The sequence below is a fragment of the Thunnus maccoyii genome, chromosome 12 (genome assembly GCF_910596095.1).
Source record: "Thunnus maccoyii chromosome 12, fThuMac1.1, whole genome shotgun sequence".
Taxonomy (NCBI): domain Eukaryota; kingdom Metazoa; phylum Chordata; class Actinopteri; order Scombriformes; family Scombridae; genus Thunnus; species Thunnus maccoyii.
The window spans coordinates 3,417,760-3,437,543 of record NC_056544.1 but is presented as its reverse complement, the minus strand read 5'-3'; the positions used below and the strand labels follow the sequence as shown (position 1 = coordinate 3,437,543).

General features: G+C 38.7%; 1 protein-coding gene across 1 annotated transcript; it reads left to right on the top strand.

Moving 5' to 3' along the window:
• Positions 1-937: 937 nt before the first annotated feature.
• On the top strand, positions 938-6,695 carry ttpa (tocopherol (alpha) transfer protein). Its single transcript, XM_042428915.1, has 5 exons — positions 938-1,216; positions 4,236-4,389; positions 5,202-5,395; positions 6,054-6,164; positions 6,314-6,695. The coding sequence occupies exons 1-5, from the start codon at positions 1,037-1,039 to the stop codon at positions 6,557-6,559; spliced, it is 885 nt and encodes a 294-aa protein (XP_042284849.1). The 5' UTR covers positions 938-1,036; the 3' UTR covers positions 6,560-6,695.
• The last annotated feature ends 13,089 nt before the right edge of the window (positions 6,696-19,784 follow it).

Genomic DNA, 19,784 nt, shown 5'->3' with positions numbered 1-19,784 from the left:
ACATGTAAACAGAGATGATAATGTACTACTGTAGCAGAGGCCTTGTGTCTGCAGTAGCTGCTGATACCAGCAGGGGGAGGTGGTGGATTTGGTGGTTGGAGCATTTTCTGGCTTCTGAACAAAGTTTATCCTCCAGAAATGACTGATACAATATTACTGTTGGTAAATATGTTTTTATGAAATAAATACTACAAAATAATGAACATACAACAATGGTTTAAAACATTTTGCCACAACTGCAATTCATATTGATTCTGGGTCACAGTTCTATTTCTTACATACAGTATAGACTAATATTATCTAATAAGATGTATAAATGTTGTTAGAAAAGGTACTTTACAGATGGGCTCCTGGTATGGAAGCAAATAATGGCCATAAAGATTTGAATCTTATAAGCAGCTGGAAACTCAGACCACAAACACAACATATAGTAAAATAAATATCTCAGTGCTGTTAATTCAGTGGTATTTAAATTTCAACATGAATAATTTAGTGATCTTTTTGGCCATTTTATGCTTCCATATACTGGGGATCTTCTCCTGCTTGTGCCTGGAATACCTTCACATGGAGCTGTCGCACACAGAATTATGGCTCATATTTAAAATGTTAGACTGTTCATTTTTAACACGTTTTCACTTTTCTTTAAAAGCCAGCAGTGAAGTCAGAGAGGAGTGAGAGAGTAGCTGAAGGTTCAAATCCCTGTATGTCTGCTGGAAAACACTGGTACTCACTACTGTCAAAGGAATGCTCAGTAGTTTAAAGTAACTAAGCACATTCACTCAAGTACTGTACTTAAAGTAATACCTCAAAATTGTACTAAGAACTTCTGTCAGTTGTCAGTCTCTTTCTCTCTCTCTCTCTCTCTCTCTCTCTCTCTCTCTCTCTCTCTCTCTCTCTCTCTCTCTCTCTCTCTCTCTCTCTCTCTCTCTCACACACACACGCACACACACATATAACCTCCCACTAGATACAGCCTGTATCTCCCTCCTCTCCAGCAGCCCGCTGACAGTGAAATGTAACCGGACCTTCGTGCGACATGAACGGGCCTCAGCTCAATGAACTACCGGACGACGCGGAGGAGCTCGGGCCGCATGTGAGCAACCTGAGGCGGAGAGCCCTGCAGGCCAGCGAGCTGTCCGCTGTCCGCACTTTCTCCGACGGCTTTCTCATCAAGTTTCTGCGGGCCAGAGACTTCGACGTGGAGCTCGCTCTGAAGGTAGACCACTATCCTTCTAGCGAAAAAAACAAACCCTCCAACACACTAAACAGCCCAGAAGCTCAGAGTTAGTTTCAAGTTTTCAACAACGTAACACAGACTTTGTAGTAGTTTCTGGAAAGTTTTTATTGGCGGAAGAGACTAATATTACCAGAAATCCTTTTCTTTTTAACATTTTAGCTTCCTGGAGGATTTCTGCGCACTGTCGCTGATTGCAAAGATCCCGGCGCAGAGCCGTTAGAGCATTAAAGGACAGGTTCACAATGTTTCAATTGTCTTAACTCAACAGTCAGGTGTCCATATGAACAATGAAAGAGGTTTTCCTCATTGTAATCATTCCTCCTGTTCATACTGGCTATTAAAAGATCCTCTTCAAATGTGCTTTCATTGTAGGTGATGGAGGCCAAAATCCACAGTGTGTCCACACAGTCATTTAAAAGTTGTTGTGAAGCTTTTATGAGGCTTCATCAGTCTGAGTTAGTCATATCAAGTAGATATCTGACACATTTACAGTCTTTTTAGCATCAAATTCCCTCTTTGTGTTTCCTCAGACAGTGTTTCCCTGTTGAGCTGAGGTGGAAGTATAGTAACAAAAAGAGGGACTTTGGCACTAAAAAGACTGTAATGTTGAAAGATATCTACTTGATTTGACTCATTTGGACATTGAAGCTTCATATTAGCTTCAGATAAACTTTTAAATACATTTTTACACAGAAGGAGGACTGTGGATTTTGTCCTCCATCACTTCCATTGTAAGTGCATCATGAAGGGATCTTCTAATGGTCAGTATGAACAGGAGGAATGATTACAGCAAGATAAACATTTTTCAATGTTCATTCGGGCTCCTGACTGTTGTTTTAACCTGTCGTTTAAAGGTTGAGTGCGTGTGAATGTTTAATAGATAAGCTGTCCAGGCGTGTTACAAACTGATCCCAAGGCCAAATGTGTTAAGAATAGCACACAGTTTGACATGTTTCTACAGAATATTTCACGTTTGTACACATTGACAGTGTGTTCCCTCTAACTCAGTGTTTGAAAGGGCTTATCTGTATTTTTTAAATTTACCAAGTAGCTATTAACTACCAAAAAAAGAACTAGTCTGTTAAGTCCAGCTGGGTGTATAATGCATTTGCTGTGTGCCACAATGTGTTTTTTAATGCTACCAGTAGAGGACACCAAAGTGAGAAATTAACAAATTGCACTCAAAGTGGCTTTAAAGGGGCACTTATTGTAAATGTCAAAGTCTGTTCATAAGTCACTGTGGATGTATTAAGAAAATTGGATAATGCAACTAGTACATGAATTAATGGCATGAAGATGGCATACTGACATACTGACACAACTCTTTCAAAACTTATTATCTGTGTTTGTTGTTTTACAGCTGTTACTATGGTAATGAATGTGTGTGGGGAGTCTATATGGGCCCCAGAGCATCACATGACCTGCAGTTCTGACAGTGTCCACTTGACTGTGGGGTTGCTCGTCACAGGGAATAATACTCAGTAGGCCAAGAAACATTCACTTGGACACTACAGATTGTTCACAATAGGCTGTAATATAATATGCTATCAAGTTGTTTTTGGAAAGTGTAGGAATCCCGAAGGACTAAAAATCAAGATGTCTCTGCTGCACAGATTTTGGCCTTTCTTCTTTCTCTTCCCTTTAAGTAACTGTAGGTAAGTGTTGCATAAGGAGAAACACCTAGATCTAAAAACTAGAGAAGAAGAAAATGATTCTGTAACAATCCTGTTAATAAATGAAGAATTTAAATCATTTTTCATGCAAAATGCCCAACAAATCAGAGGTTCCAGCCTCCCACATGTTTTATATTTTAGTATAGTGAAGATCTTTGGTGAAATTGTGATTTGCATTTTCCACTATTTTCTTACATCTTGTAGACCAAACAAGCAACCTACTGATCAAGAAAATAATCACTATATTAATCGCCGATGAAAATACTCGTCTCCTGCTGTGATTTTTCTGATTAGTGTTGGCTTCTTTACAAACAGATAACAACGTTACCAATGATACTAACTTAAAATGTAGTCACATACTGAATACTGTCTCCTTACACTCTCATCCACTTTCACTCCAACTGGCAGATATGTACCAAAACAAATGTCTATGTTCAGTCATGTAGAAGCTCACAGCTCAGACTGACAGTCCAGTCTTTGCCCCGTAGTTGATTTAGAGTTTAAACTAAAAAATAAAATCCTCTTTCAAAACTTAATAAACCAGTTGGTTGTTTATACTTCTGCATGGAAGTACAGTGTCTTGTACTGTATTTATTCCTATAGTATTATTGAAGATTGTGTTCAGTTTGAGCAGTTGAATCTGTTGCTGTGGGCTCCACACAGCTCTTATAAGAGTATGAAATGACTGACTGCATGTGTCATGAGGGACCTCAGAGCTCAGAGCAGGAAGGCTGACTTGCTTATTTATATGTGAAGGCAGCTGGAACTCAGCCAAGTGGGACTAAGCTCATCATCAGTCTGCTCTGGAGACCTGAACCACTGATACACTGACTGACTTTTACCACACACACACACACAGTCATTTGAATCCGGTTTTTATCATTACCTCACATCCTGGCTTGTATTTTTATTTCTTGTTTGATCTCCACTGCAGCGTGAATATTTCCTCTGAGGGTTTGGTGCAGAGAAGCGAGTAGATGAAAGGTCATAAAACCATTTGATCCATGTCAACTCCTGGAAGTGTATCGCAAATATTATCTTTAATACACTGTAAGGGACCGAGCTGGCAGGCACGAGGAGTCACAGGTAAAAAGGGGGATGTATTACCCCATAGAAGAAGAATTTACAAAAGGTGTGTAACAAATGGGCCCATTAAAGAGGTCAACAAAACAGAACTGAACCCAGGCTATGCAAACTTAAACTGAACAGACCAAACTGAACACAAAGGAGAACATACAGTCTATATAATATATAAAAGTAATGAAACACAGTATATTCTACAGAAACAAACAGAATATGTAAACTAATAATTACGTACATTACAGCTCTTATTGAACTACCAGCAGTGGCGGAGGGAGAGTCCTGAGATCAGCACCTGTCTGTCTCCCTCCTCAGTGCTCGGACTCCTCAACACCTCCTACCATGCTGTCCTCCCACAGCGGGACCACACGGGCAGCAGGGTGCTCGTCTACAGGATCGGTCAGTATACGTATGTGTATGTGTGTGGACGGTCATTGAATCTTTAGATAATTATGATTTTTTTTTCTACTCAAAAACAGTGATGTGCTGTAATTCTGCATATAAAAGATGTGTTTTTGTATTGTTTTTAAGCTTTATCATTCCAGATGTGAACATCACAGGGTCATGGATAATGGATAATCTACCATAAGACAAAGACCAGGCACAATCACTTCGTTTCATAATGTCCATGTAAATTATGAGCATTAAATTCACACTTACTGAAGCTCAAACCATGCAAAACAGCTTATTTCTGAATAATTCCTTATAATTTGTTGAGCTTCTTCTGGAAAGAGCTATATCACAGATGTTGTAGTCAGCTGTGTTGAGTTTAGAAGCAGCTGTTGATTCTCAGAGGAATTTCCATGAAAGAACTGCTCCATTTAAACCCAAGTAAAAATATATTCATTATTCATTTATCATTGGAAGCTTTATTCTTAATATATGTTGAATTATAAAACACGCTCGAGGTTACGGTCATTTAACATTTAATTAGATATAATTGTTTGGAAATGTACCAATGGAACACAGTCTGTATTTGAGCTATTTTAGTGCCAAATTACATGGTTCTTTCCAGGAAACTTTCAATGAAACTATAAGGACATTATTATGAATTTACTGACCCATAAAGTCAAGTATTTAGTAAAATTGTGCATTTCAGCATTTTAGATTGTAGTAGTAATAAAAAACAACATAAACATATCACTTGATGCAAGTTTAAAGACTGATTGTAGTCCTTGGACGTCGAGTAACATTTGTCTGTCTGTCTCCAGGCCAGTGGAACCCAAAAGACTGGTCAGCCTTCCAGGTGTTCAGAGTCAGCCTGATGACATCAGAGATCATCTCCATGGATACAGAGACGCAGAGGCGGGGTCTAAAAGCCATATTTGACCTGCAGGGGTGGAGTTTAGGTCACGCCTTGCAGATTAATCGCTCCCTTGCCAGAAAGATATCCTCCGTCCTCTCGGTAGGCCAAAGAGAATGCTTCTGATCATGTTGGATTTACTGTAAATACAGCTTGTACTATGTGCTATAAAGCCGGACATTTCACTCTTTATGTGCTATGGTGCCCTGCTTCATATGGGTCTTCATCCACAGTAACATATTTCATTGGGCTCTATACAGGCTCTATAACTGAGTACAGTAACTGTAACTGTTTAGTGACCGTACTCAACTGAGTACATTATGACAGCATGTTACAACACAAGCAGGAAGTTTGGGTGTTTGTATTGTATCTCTCCAGTCACATGTAAGGAACATAGCTAATGCAACACTTGACAATGGCAGTGGGGAGCGCTGTCAACTCGTCACTCCATAGGTGTTCAGGTGGGTTAAGATCTGGAGACTGTGAAGGCCATAGCATATGATTCACACAAGTCATCCAACATCATAAATCATCATAAATAGTTTATAGCCAAAACCATACCAGATGCTAATTATTATTCAAAGCAGACTCTTTTTATCTCTTTTAAAACGTGTTTGGAGTGGATCTGATGTTTTGCAGGGTTTGCTATGGCATTATTTACTGTTCCATGTTGTTTCATAGAGATGATTGGCTGACATTGTAGTCAGCTTGCTGAATGTGTTTTTACACCTGTATGTGTTTGTGTGTGCTTGTTCATCAGGACTCTTTTCCACTGAAAGTTAGAGGAATCCATCTGGTCAACGAGCCAATGTTCTTCCGGCCGGTCTTTGCCATGATTCGTCCCTTCCTGCCAGAGAAGATTAAACAGAGGGTCAGCACTGTTGATCAGTGATCACACTACACTGCACAAATATCCATCTGTGTTGCATCTGTCTGCATATTCTCTTTTAAATGCAAATACAGAGTGGAAATGCCTGTAAACAGACTTTTAAAGTCAAGTTCCCTCTCTTCCCACTGCAGATCCACATGCACGGTGCTGATTTTCAAGATAGTTTATCTGACTTCTTCTCACTGCCTGTCCTGCCTCCAGAATATGGAGGGGAGGGGCCTGGAATAGAGGAGGCTTGTCAAGACTGGACCAATCACCTTCTACAATCAGAGAATCTCCTTCAACAGATTGCCACCCATCCAACGGGTGACATCGCTACAGCCTGTGAGGACTTGATCTCAGAAGAAAAGGAGACTGAACAGCTCTCAGAGGGATGATGTTTGGGATTTTGGATCAAAACAACACCACGGATGTATTATAAGACCCGGATATGGCGCCGCCGCTCAGCCTTGCAGCTAGTTTTTCCCAGTGGTCACTCCAGTATTGCAGTGAAAAATCTCCCTGCAGCCCAAAAAGCATTTTCCCCACAGACTGCCGTTGTAAAAGAGACGTCTGTAAAACTGTTGACAAGACACCTTGAACTGCAAACAAGGTCAATTATGACTTTTTCTATTATGAATTTTTGATTAAAGGAGGTTTTATATTTGTAAAACCTTCCTCAAGCCAAGAAAAGTGATTTAAAAATCTGTTACATCATCACAATGTAAAGTGTGAATGTAAAGCAGGAACCATGGGCCGCACAATGTGGAAGCAACCCCGGAAGCTAGAAACTTTTGTGACATTTGCGCCAGCCAAGCAATTCCTATTGGACTGAATGGGCACCGTTTTCGCTCCGGTATCCAGCTCTTATAATACATCCATGCCTAACACACTGTCTGGCGGCCATTTTGAGGTCCTTAACTCTTGAGTACTAACTGTGCAAGTTGTTTGCAGCATCAAAAGAGCTGAAAAGACATAGTTACTGTCCGTGCTGCTTTTAAACCTTCAGCACTGAACTATCTGATTAACTTTGAGTTTACATGATGTTTGACTATTAGTTACATTTTTAACTGTCCTCCTGGTTACATTACTCATTGAAATCCAACCAAAGAATCAAGTTGTATCTCCTGATGGAAATACACTTGTTTGCTTTCTTACTGAGAGTGAGGTGAGAACACTGATATAAATCTCTCAGCGTTAAGTGCGGAGCTGGAGTCCGAATGTGGTTAGCCTAGCTTAGCATAAAGCATGAAATGGTAAGGAAACACTAGGTACATGGCTCTGTAAGCCAGAAAACCTATTATACCCCTAAAGCTTACTAATTGCATCATGTTTGTGTAACCTGTGCACCCAAAAAAACATTGATTTAGAAATTAAGTGGAAGTTGTGAGACGCTGCAGAGAGGTGCTGAGCAAACGCTGATAAACTGTTATTTGTCACGAAATAGTTCCAGGATGTGGACACAAATTGTTGCATTTTTACGTTTCTGTTAATCTACAGCTTAAACAAACAAGATACATTGTGTAAACAAGGAAATTTCAATAGGTGTTGGTGGGCGTTTTTTTACTTCGGAAAGAGCCAGACTCGTTTCCCTCCAGTTTTAATGCTAAGCTAGGCTAACCACGTCCTGACTCCTGTTCTGTACTTGATGCAGATGAATATCCATCTCCTCATAGTATTTCCCACATTGTTAAAATCATTTTAAAGATTTTGATTGATTCTTTTTTTTTTTTTTTTTTTTCTCCCCAATATCTGCTAGCCAGCTGCTCAGTGTTAACAGTTAGTTCAGGTTAACTGAGCCAACTCTTCTCAAGCCACTAAGTATTTTAGAGTTTATTTAAAAACAGGACAGTTTACTGTGTCGTCTCTACTTGGAAACAAACCTACCTTATGTTAGGTCTTTCACTTGTACATGAATATTGCTGGATTTTACTGAGTGAATTTTACATCTCCACAAGTGTTTTTCAGGGATCTCTACAGTTGTTCTATAGTTAGATGTTAATAGCTAACAGCTAATTCTCCAGTGGACCCCGGTGATGGGAGAAGATTTATGTAGCAGCTGCAGTGCTTTTTTAGTACAGCGTACGCTAGTCGGAACACCAACCTTCAATCTGAGGATCGAGTTCAATCCTCAAACGGTGGAAACCTGTGAACTCCAGTTAAGAGGGTCCATGACAGTTCGGTGCTTTGCAAAAGCACCTGGATCCCAAACAGTTTCCCCAACATTCCAGACAGCAAGCACTGCAGATGAGTATGAACGCTGCCTTCCCTCCAATTCATCACTCCATCCAGACTTTCATCTTATCAGCCAGTCAAACTAATCCATCCTGTCTCCCATGTATTTGTGTTTCACCTTTGGAACTGTGGTCTTCATTTTTAAAAAAAAAAAAATGAAGGTGTACCTTTAAAACTTTTATATGAATTATGAAATGATGGTGTGTGTATAACAACAGGATTATTTTAATAGAAGAGTTGTATTTTCATCAGTAATAGTATGTTTATAGATGGTGATTCCTTGCACCTTTAACTTTGTTTGGACCATGTATGCATGTTTCTGAGATTTCTGTAAAAAATGTGAATTTGCTATACACACTGAGTTCATAATTGTTTTTATTAATTCCTGTGAAACCTGTTGTCTCCAAAGAGAATAGGTTCATAATAAGATAAATAATTATTTATACATTTGATCCTGTGCCTTTTTAATAACAGTTTAAAGTGTATATTGACTTGCCTATTTTTAAACTGGAAAGACTTTTATTAATATTTGAAGCTAATATTCCTATACGTCTTCTACGGTAGACAGGTAGGATCAATGAAATAAAATATTGTTAATAAATGGTGTGTAGGAACATGTCATTGTGCAGGCTGTCATTCATTTTCCTGTGTTTCAAGTTAAGCACCTAGTGCATGGAGCGAACTGACTAACAAATGAGTCTGTTATTTATCCATTTTCACAGACATGGATGAACTGTACAAAATCAATGTATCGATCAACATGAAAACATGTTTAGAAGTCAAAAAGTTGAGTGGGTGTGTCAAGAGAGAATAGAAAGATAAAATGGTTACAGTGGTGGAACATACCTATAGTATGTATTTTACCTCAGTATTTCCATTTGGTGCCACCTTATACTTCCATTCCACTACATTTCAGAGGGAAATATTCTCCACTATGTTTGTTTGACAGCTATGGTTACTAGTTACTTTTCAGATAAAGATTTTAGATGCAAAACATATAATCAGTTCATAAAATATTGTATATCTAATATTTAAAGCATTGTTTTAGATTAAACCACTTAACAGTATATGAAGTAGTACAAATTAGCTTCACCTCAACCAGCCTCAACATCAAAGTACCACTCTCATATTACTGTAATAGATCAGTACTTATGATCTGGAGACATCCTGAGTACTTTTAGTTTTAATATAACATATATATAATAATAATTTTGTTGCTAACACATCTATACATTTGCTTAAGTAACATTTTAAATGCAGGACATTTTACTAGTAAGAGGATTTTTATAGTGTGGTATTTCTACTTTTACTTACGTGAATGATTTGCATACATTAACCACTGGTTATAAATCATTAAGACTCACAAGGGTTAGCGTGCGCTATATAAATGTAATGCTCAAAGTCCTCCTCCACTCAAAAGTATGTTTTTCTTCGTGTTCCTTCAGTTGGATGTTGGAGCTTCACTGTGCAGAATGACGGATGTGCAGAGTTTGACACTAGAAGGCTGTTTTCACATGAGTGGGAATTTTCTCTGTGCTCATTCAAAATCTAATTTTTAGGGGTCGGCCTACAAGCATGATTTGTCAAATTACAACTAATTTGAAAGCCAAATCTGGTATACAGTATATGTCTTACTACATGTATATCTTTAATATACTCTTACTAGTAGTCATCTCAAATACAACAATCACAAAATCATCTATGACAAACATTTTCTTAAATTTTCTGTCCTTTTCTTTATCTGTTCTCAGTTTGCACACAGAACTACTAATCCTTACCTGCAGGAACAGGAACAATAACAGCTAATAGATTACAGAACCTATTTAATATTTTGGTTATTCTTCAAATTTATAGTAATAATATTCCCTTGTGTGATAGATTTAGTAGCTGCTCTCGCTTGTGCTTCATTTTAGTTTTCCCCTTTCATTTTAAATTGAATTAAGTGGTTGTTAGCTAGTTGCTAACTTCATCTGTCTGCTGTTTTGTGCTGGTACAGTGTGTTTATCAGAGCTTTTTCACTGAAAACGATGCTGTAAAACTGAATTAAAGTGCTGTAAAACAAAAAAGAGATCTAAAAGAGTATATAGTAAAGTTATTTGATTCAATGTTAGTATGAACAAAATAATGATTTGTGCAACTTTAAAAAAACTTCAAACTTTACTCTCATGACCCTGGCATGTTGTTTTCTGTCTGTCTCACTGACCTCCCTCTCCTCCCTGTTGTTCTCTCTGTGCACTGTTACTGTACAGACCTTTGATCAGAGTTAGCAGATCAGTAAACATGTCGATCAGCCCCTTTATCTGCTCTACAACTCTGCAAAAGCCAAATGTCTGCGCTCAATCCATGTCAGTTTTTAATGTTTGTGATGTGAAATGTGTAAACCTTTTGCTTCTTTGCCGTTCATTCCTTTATTCATTATCACAGATCTCAAATCAGAGGCTAAAAATGTCCTTGCTTTGCACAGGATGCACACCACGTACTTGGAGGACTGTGGGTTCAGAACTGTTGTGTTGAAAGTGGTCATGACCTCAGATTGTAGTTTACTGGGCTCTGTCTGAACCCTGCTGAAGCAAGGACAACAGAAGATTTGACAGTTGTCGTCTGTGTTTAATAAGGGATTCACTGATAACAGCTGAGCAATAAGGATGTCACCTTTTGTGCAGAAGATGTTTCCTTCCAAACCATGGTGGAAGAAATAATGTAACAGTTCTATAAAATAACTAATCATATACTCAAATCATACATAATCAACTCATTTTGTGTAACTGACAAATTCACCTTTTGTTTTTTTACAGAGTTTCCAACCCTGCTTGGGAACCCTGCTGTTGGTTGTTGACTACATGTCAACAGTCTGAAACTGGTATGTCTTCAATCACTTCAACCACTACTTCCACCACTTCCCGCTAAGGAGATACTGCAATAGTTTTTGGTAAGCATTACGCCACCTACCATGTATACACAACTCCCTGAAATAGGTGAAATGCTACTTTTCTGTATTTGAACAGTGTGGGCGTGTGGTGAGCAAGTGCACACCCAGAGGAAAACAGTTAATCATTAGACGTAGTTAGAAACAGTTAGAGACCTCGTCGGAATTTCACATGGGTTTTTTTCACAACAGGTGTTATGGAAATATTTTTCTTTTTTTCTTTTTTTTTGGCAGACATGCTTAAATAAACTAGAAGAGATTTGATTTGTCAACGCTATGTGTTCATCATCACTTGATGAAATCTACAGGTTAATCAACAGTTTCCTGGGTTCTTTCCACACTGTTCCTCTTAAAGACACGCAGCAGTGACCCTCACCAACATGCACATACACTAAGTTTCCTAACAGGGAGGTGTACCCAAAATACTTCCTGTACCAAATATTCAGCTCCGACATGTATGCAGTTACAAAGCAATACATTTACAGTGCGTTATTTTTCATTTGTGAGATTTATAGTAGGTCACTATCACATCTCAAAGGGATATTTGAGGTATATGAATGTACTCCTGCACTGACCTCATAACCATTAGTATGGCATGAAGTGTGTTGTTAATTGGAAATAGTTTTAGATGTGTATCAAAGGGTTCACAGAGATGAAATGCATCATCACTACATTGTGGCTGGAGATCTGCAGCATTCACTCACAGTGCAGTATTGACATTCAAGTTTCTCTTTCTCTCTCTTTCAAAAATAAACCCAGACTGGAACTCAAAAAATGTTTTTCATATAAGGAAAATGTTGTTTCATGGTGACATTCTCTGCTGAGCTAAGGGAAGACTATGTTATTTTTCTGAAATATTAATTATTATAACACCCACATCTGTTAAGGGGATCCTCTTGGCCCATTAAAGGTCTGCACATGCATTCAACCACCACATGTAAACTCACTGAATACACGAAGGCCTTTAAAACAACCGTTCAAACACTGAGTACAACTTATGTGTTTTTTAAAGGAGTACTCCGTTGACTCAGCATTGCACTCCTATATTGTCAAACTCACAGAGGACAGTATAAAATAAAGAGTATCAAAATTGATGTAGAGATATTGTCTTTTTTACCCTGGATGTTCTCCTTCCTACCTGACACGTACATTACCCACAATGCAACTCAACCGCATACAGTACGGTGGGTGGTTGGGGTGTGTTATGCTAGTAGCAGCTAATGTAGCCTGGAACTGTTAGCCTCCAGCAGAGACGAAGAGCTACAGAGGTCTGCTAACCTCACTTCTTTCTAACTCCACAACCCCAGATTGTTTTCATTTTCAAACTTATGGTCTTCAGACCCAACTGACGCTGACTCAACATCACTTGAGGCAATTTATCAGATTTCACACAGCTCCCTCTGGAGACACAAAAGGCTTTATACTACTTTTTTTATTTATACAGTAGAATTCCCCAACACCTGGAAACACGCTGATGTGGAAAATCGATTGAGTTCCCCTTTAAAGAGGTCTAACAATTGCCAGGGAGGGCTTTAAGTAATGTCGACCTCCTATTAGTCATTTGTATTTATGTTTTATGCATGTTTAACAGATTTTATTATCTCTTTTATACTTTAATCTTAATATATGAAGCTAGCAGTTCATCTCTACGTCGGTGGTTGTATTCAGTAAAGTTTAATAGACAGCAGACAAAGTGAGTTGTTTAACACAGGTGTAACTAATAACATTATTAACAGCTGGTTTGAAATAATTGCTGGAACGGAGCCATCAAGCAAGCAAGTCTTCTCTTGCCATAGCTACTAGTACTAATTAGATTCAAATAAAACATTGAAAATAGCTGATATGACTAAGCAGATCTGCCATGAAATAGCTGGGGGAAACATCATGTTGGATCTATCCATCCAGCTACACTGAGCCAGAATGATTTCACACTGTCTAAACAGCAAAGTCCTCTGAACTGATGGAGAAATCTGTGTGGGGGTCTGATGGCTGGAGAACAGTCACTGGCGACAGTTACACCACTGCTGGTGCTTTGTGTATCAGTGCAAATACTGTGTATGCGTAAAGTGGGTCAGAGAAATCAGGCCATCCTGAAAGAGGGGATGTCTTATGTACTCTGTCAGCAGATGGTGCCAGAGAGCTAAAAGACAGAGTGTGAGAGACTTGCAACAGTGATAAAAACTCAACCCAGAACACACAGAAACACTCCATAACCACATGTAGCACATCCCCAAACCAAAGAATTGTCTAATTCTATCTTACAAATTAAATGAACTAAAAATGGGTAATTCTCTAGTTTAGTTATTTCAATCGTTTGTCTCATACTGAATTTTACTGCTTCTAACAGGAGTTGTCTGTTCCTAACATCATCTCAGACATTGTTGACAAGTGAAATCTTTATCTTCAGTCTTCTGCCGTCAATGACACCGGCTGCAAGATGAACCAACAGTTGGTTGAGTACTTGCCAAATGATTGATGAAAAGCATTAAAGACATGCTGAGCTAAATGTTTTCTGTTTCAATTGAATAGGAAAATATGTAATGCCTCTGCATGTGCATTAGGGGTGAGAAACAGAGCCCCAGTGTAAAAGTAATTGATTTTAGACTTCATGTGTATACGCTTGTAAAAGATAATCTATAAACAAAGTCTATTGGATCCAGAGCATGGCTGGCAGGCGTGCTGTACTGCTGCAGTGACTACCACGCATGTTGTATCTGCATTATCTAATGTCCTTCCCTTCATTGCTGCCTTCTATTCAAGTATGTTCCAGTGTCAGGGAAGAACTCCAGAGCAGGAACCAGAGAGGTTCAGGTATTTCCAGTTTAAGCAAAGATAAAGACATGAGGCTACTGTGTAGACCTCCATTTGATGATAGTCTGCAGGACTCTCATCCTAAAAATGACATGTGATAAGAAACATTAGTATAGTTTCTCTGTGTAACCTGGTTACTTAAGTACATGTAAACATACTGATGTGATTCAGACAGGGGAGACTATTCCTGCTAATTAAGCCTCTGGGGGAATCCCTATCATTTCTAAATGTCAGAGTTTAAAGGGGCATTCCACCAATTTTACACATCTAAACCTATTTATTTACCATGAGGAGTTCTACTCTGGAGGAGCATTGTGTTTTTGTTTTTTGTTTTTACAAAACTCAATTACAAAAATCAGACATCACAGCTTGAAAATATATCATATCATGATCATTTTCAAAAAAGATATAATAAATACAACCAAACTACCTCAAAACACATCAAAAATTAAATAAATATAAAATAAATAAGTTGCTTTAGAGACTTAATGGAATCTTTGGCAAAGCTTTTTGGCAAAGCTTTTTGGCCCTAAACATCTTGGAAACACATCATCTAATGATTTGGCTAATCTAGATGGCATTACCCTGGCCTCCAGGAATCTGGGAGTTCTTTTTGATCAAGATATGTCCTTTAACTCCCACATAAAACAAATTTCAAGGACTGCCTTTTTTCACTTACGTAATATTGCAAAAATCAGGCACATCCTGTCTCAACAAGATGCAGAAAAAATAGCCCATGTATTTGTTACTTCTAGGCTGGATTATTGCAACTCATTATTATCAGGCTGCCCTAACAAGTCTCTAAAGACTCTCCAGTTGGTCCAGAATGCAGCTGCACATGTGCTGACTAAAACTAGAAAAAGAGATCATATTTCCCCTGTCTTAGTTTTGCTGCATTGGCTTCCAGTAAAATCAAGAATAGAATTTAAAATCCTTCTCCTCACATACAAAGCCCTTAACGGTCAGGCATCATTATATCTTAAAGAGCTCATAGTACCCTATTTCCCCACTAGCACTGCACTCCCAGAATGCAGGCTTACAGTCACCAAAAGTAGAATGGGAGGCAGAGCCTTCAGCTATCAGGCTCCTCTCCTGTGGAACCATCTTCTAGATTCAGTCCAGGGGGCAGACACCCTCTCAACATTTAAGAGTAGGCTTAAAACTTTTCTTTTTGATAAAGCTTATAGTTAGGGCCGACCAGGCTCGCCTTGGACCAGCCCTTAGTTATGCTGCTATAGGCCTAGACTGCTGGGGGACTTCCCATGATGCACTGATCTCCTCTCTCCTCTTCTCCATCTGTATGTATTCTTTTACCATTAATGCATGTTACTAACTTGACTTCTTCCCTGGAGTTCTTTGTGCTTTCTCATCCGCAGGAAACCCCATGAACCATGCTGACGTGTTGGCGTCCTTCCTCTGTCCTTCTCCAGCTGTTGCTGTTTGTTGCTGCTAGTCATGTATCTATTGTTGTTGTTGCTGCTGTTGCTGTTCTGCTTCTCTGTATATTCCTTTTTTGTAACCTTTTCAAAGCTTCAGGCTTCTGAGACAATAACCCTGATGATGTCACACGGGTTATCTCAAACAGAAAAATGGAAGGTGTGGACTTTACAGTGTTTTTTTTTTTTTTTGGAGTTCAATCCTACAGGGACTAAAAATCAGGATATTTCTGCTTCTGCTGCTTTGATTTTAAAACTTAAAATAAATCTGTCTCAGTACTACAAAAAGAAAAATACTCTATACAGAGAATTCATAAGGTATAGAACTATAGAGGCAGAAAATGAAGGAGAGGTTGGACCATATCGATACTTCTTCCTACTCCTTTCAGACATATAGTATTTATTTATGTTGTTTATCAGAATTTGTTTATTAGTATATGTTAACTGCTCATTTTATTTGTTATCCTTGTTTTGTTTTTTTTGTTTTTACTTGTTTGTGAGATGTTAGAAATAAATATAAACATACTAAATTGCTTGAGTACCCTGAGGACTAGTAGTCCAGCCCCCTACTCACCTTTTCGAGGAGTGTTGCGTTTTCCTGCTGTGCAACATTCTCCCTTTCGCTGTGGAAAAATCTCACTCTGCTGTTGCCCTTTGCCCTGCAGACACCACCCCCACCCCCCTTTTCTTCACCTAGCTAGTGTCGCTGTCCTATGAAAACCATGTATCTTCAAAACCTTGCGTGAGCTTAGAAAAACATCCCTGTTTTCAGCTTCATGACAATGCCTTTGTCAGGTAATGGGTTATTTAATTTGATCATTTACTTAATCTTTTTAATTTAAAAACTAGGAGAATTCTCTCAAGCCGTAAGGGAATACTTCATGTGAAAATTTCAAAATCAACAAAATTGGAGATACATGGTTTTCACTGGACAGCAATGAGGAGCCAACAAGGGCGAGGTTCCTTAAGGTATTACACAACTGTTCATGGGATCCATGTACATTTTCTAGCCCCTCATAAAAGACCACTTTGCCTTGGGTCCCCCACCCCAACCCCCCTCCCCTTCCCACCCCTCTAGCAGCCTAGCCTACCAAAACAAACGCTACCAGGGACACTGAGGTGCACTCCACCATGATAAAGTCGCAGTTCAAAGTGCGGGTGTGAACCAGCTGAATCCAGTTGGTCAAATAGCCACATGTACTATACTGAGGTGTGTCTATAATCCAATTCTCTCTTATAATCGATATATTCATATAATTATTCAAGGCTGATTTGCTTTGGTAAATGTTTTGGAGAAAACATAATGCTACCTGGATTTAATTTATTATCAATAGAACAAAATGTTCACATTAAACATTACTGCGGTTCATTCACTGTCAATGTTGTCTTTGTTTTTTATAACAACATCAGGGGGCAACTAAAGCAAGGTTGTATTTATGCAAATAAATACACTTGGCTAAGGTTAGAGAAATATTATGGTCATGGTAAATACAGTATGGTTGAAGTATGGTGAAGGTAAAGGGCCATTACATTAACCCACTGGGTGGCCAAGGGGCAAAAATATGTTGTGGGCCCCTTCCCTGTGAGGGAAATCATTGTATAAATTCTTGTTTGAACTTGTGAAAGGTTAAAATGCTTAGTGATAATCATAGAAATCATGTTTGTGCGTCTGAACAATATGTTCCTGTGTGAAAGAGAAACAAAGAACATGTGTTTATTCTGAAACAGATCTTGACATGTCTGTTTGGCTATACTCATGCATAGAGTAGTCACAACAACCCCTAGAAGTTGGTCTGAAACAGATTAAAAATATTCACCTCACTCTTTGGGGATCACTCCTCTATAGCAGCTCGTATGTCTGTATCGAATATGAGTGTATCATGCACTGAGCATTAAAGTAAGTGTGACAATAATATAATAATCATTGAGAGTTGTCTCTTTCTTCATTGAAATCAAGTGCAAAAGGTAAAATGCCACAATAATTTTGGGGCTCATCTGGGATGCCAATCTCATCACTCCTTTGACTATTCTCCAAACAGGTCAAATCTTTGCAGCTGGTGAAGGAAACAAAAAGGTCACTTAAGACCCAGGAAGTCAAGCTCTCCTGAGGAGGGCTTGTAAATGACTCCCACTGTGAGAAGACACTGTCTGTGATGATTATAGACAATGGTTTGAATGACATGGCATCTGAAATTAAATGAGAATACAGCATTGGAGACCACGAAAGACATTTGAAAAGTAAAGACATTCCATTAGGGGTCAAAACCCGTTGAAATAGGAATAAATGAATAATATCAATTGATTGTCTGATTGAGTGATTAAGAACCCAAACTGCACTACCATTTTATTGTGCACTACCCAAATAATCATTTGGGTAGTGCACAATAAAATGGGTAAAGGTCAAAGTAAAGAAGTTCCTAAATTCTCAGGGTGTGCGAAAATGATGAGTGATAAACATGGACCAGAGACTTATAGGCAGTTACAGTTGTGAATTTAAACACTGTCGGTTCCCTGAAATGGCATTTTCGGTTGACATTTTTACCAGGCTGGTAATCCACTCATATTAAGGTTAGGCAACTAAATTGGTGAAAAGCATCTCTGATGTGAGGATTTGCTGCTTTTCTCACTCTCAAGATTGTTTGTCAGATATAACAAGTTTGGATACATTACCTTGGGCTTTGGGAAATCATGATGGGCATATTTCAGCATTTTTGACATTTTATATACCAATCAATTATTTGTTTAATGAAAAATGAATAATGAAATAATAATGAAAATAATCAGCAGCCCTAAAATAATGTAAAAATCAGCCCTGAATTAAAGTGTGAAACTCTGGTCTTTGCTGTTCAAGTCAAGAGCTTGTTGTTTTTGTTTTCCTGGGCATCCACAATGTCTCCTTTCCAACAGCTGTTCACTGTGGTAGAAGAACATAATGAATTGGAATAGAATGTTTCCCATGGTGGCATTAAATTCACTCTAAAACATATTGGCCAATGCAAATTAGGCCCTGGTCACATTAAAATGTGTCTCGGGTGATCCGATCGGCACTCAAGACACATTGAGGACACATTGAGACCTGAATGCTCAGACCACATTCAGAAGTGTTCTTTTAGCAATGTGTATGCAGTTGTATTTGAAGAGAATTAATAAGAAGCAGCATTGCTATAATCATGGCATTTGTAAGTCCTCCAAATCAAACTCTGGAGAACCAGCAGTACTTTTTACAGTTTTCCAGCGGGTGATACTAGTTTTTCAAGCACATATGAAACCAAATAAACTCCTGCCCTCCTCCCACAAACACACACCCATCATGCAAATGACATTCCATTCAGGTGATTAGATCACTCCAGAATCACTACTCCACACAGTGATTAGGTCAGTTGAAAGCTCTTTGAATGTCTCCTCAATCACTCAACCATACATACAGTATGTGAGAACAACTGTCCTTCTCACAGCACACACCCACCCACACACATTCACACATGCACACACCCGGGGGCTGTGATGTCTGTGAGCTGACCAAATGTGAGATATGCTTGTGAGATAACCAAATGGTCAGTGCTCTGCAGGAGGTGTTGGGTGTGTGTGTGGATAGCAGGGCAGCGGTGAGAGCTGTGAAAGGGTGGATGTGGGCAGAGATTTGAAGAGACTTAAAACCTGAACAAGTTCAATGCAATTTAAAGCAACTGCTTAGTCACTGAGTGCTGTAAAAGTGCAAACCCATTTATAGATGTTTATGAAACACATATATATCTAATGTGGTGTTCTTCAAGGTCTGAATGATGACAAATATTGATGGTGGAGAGTCATCTGCAAGTTGTTCATATTTTCTGTTTTAGTGAAAGATGCTTAAATGTTCTGTAAGTTACCTCAAATATATTCACCCACTGTCTAGCAGATAGCTTGGTGTTAACTCATCAGAAATAATGGACCAGGATGTCAGGGATTTATCCTCATTACAGAAAATATTTGGGGAAATGAACAATATTAGAAATGATTAGGTTTGTTTATTAGCCTTGGGTGGTTAAGTTAAGGCAAACATTTTATGTGGTTATGGTCAAGGGAAGCATTTCAGAAGCCAGTTAGCAATGCTAAAGTTCCAGGGAGCCCACTCTAACATTAACAGAAGCTACTCACTTAATTGCCTGCTAGCATTAGCAAACGTTTACTTTGTTTTACCCAGAGAAGCTGACAAAATGTCAATAAAGATGTTTC

Coding starts and splice junctions, on each gene's coding strand:
- ttpa (XM_042428915.1), top strand. CDS start 1,037: ATGAACGGGCCTCAGCTCAATGAACTACCGGACGACGCGGAGGAGCTC. Junction 5,396..6,053: donor AGATATCCTCCGTCCTCTCG/GTAGGCCAAAGA, acceptor CTTGTTCATCAG/GACTCTTTTCCACTGAAAGT. Junction 6,165..6,313: donor CAGAGAAGATTAAACAGAGG/GTCAGCACTGTT, acceptor TTCCCACTGCAG/ATCCACATGCACGGTGCTGA.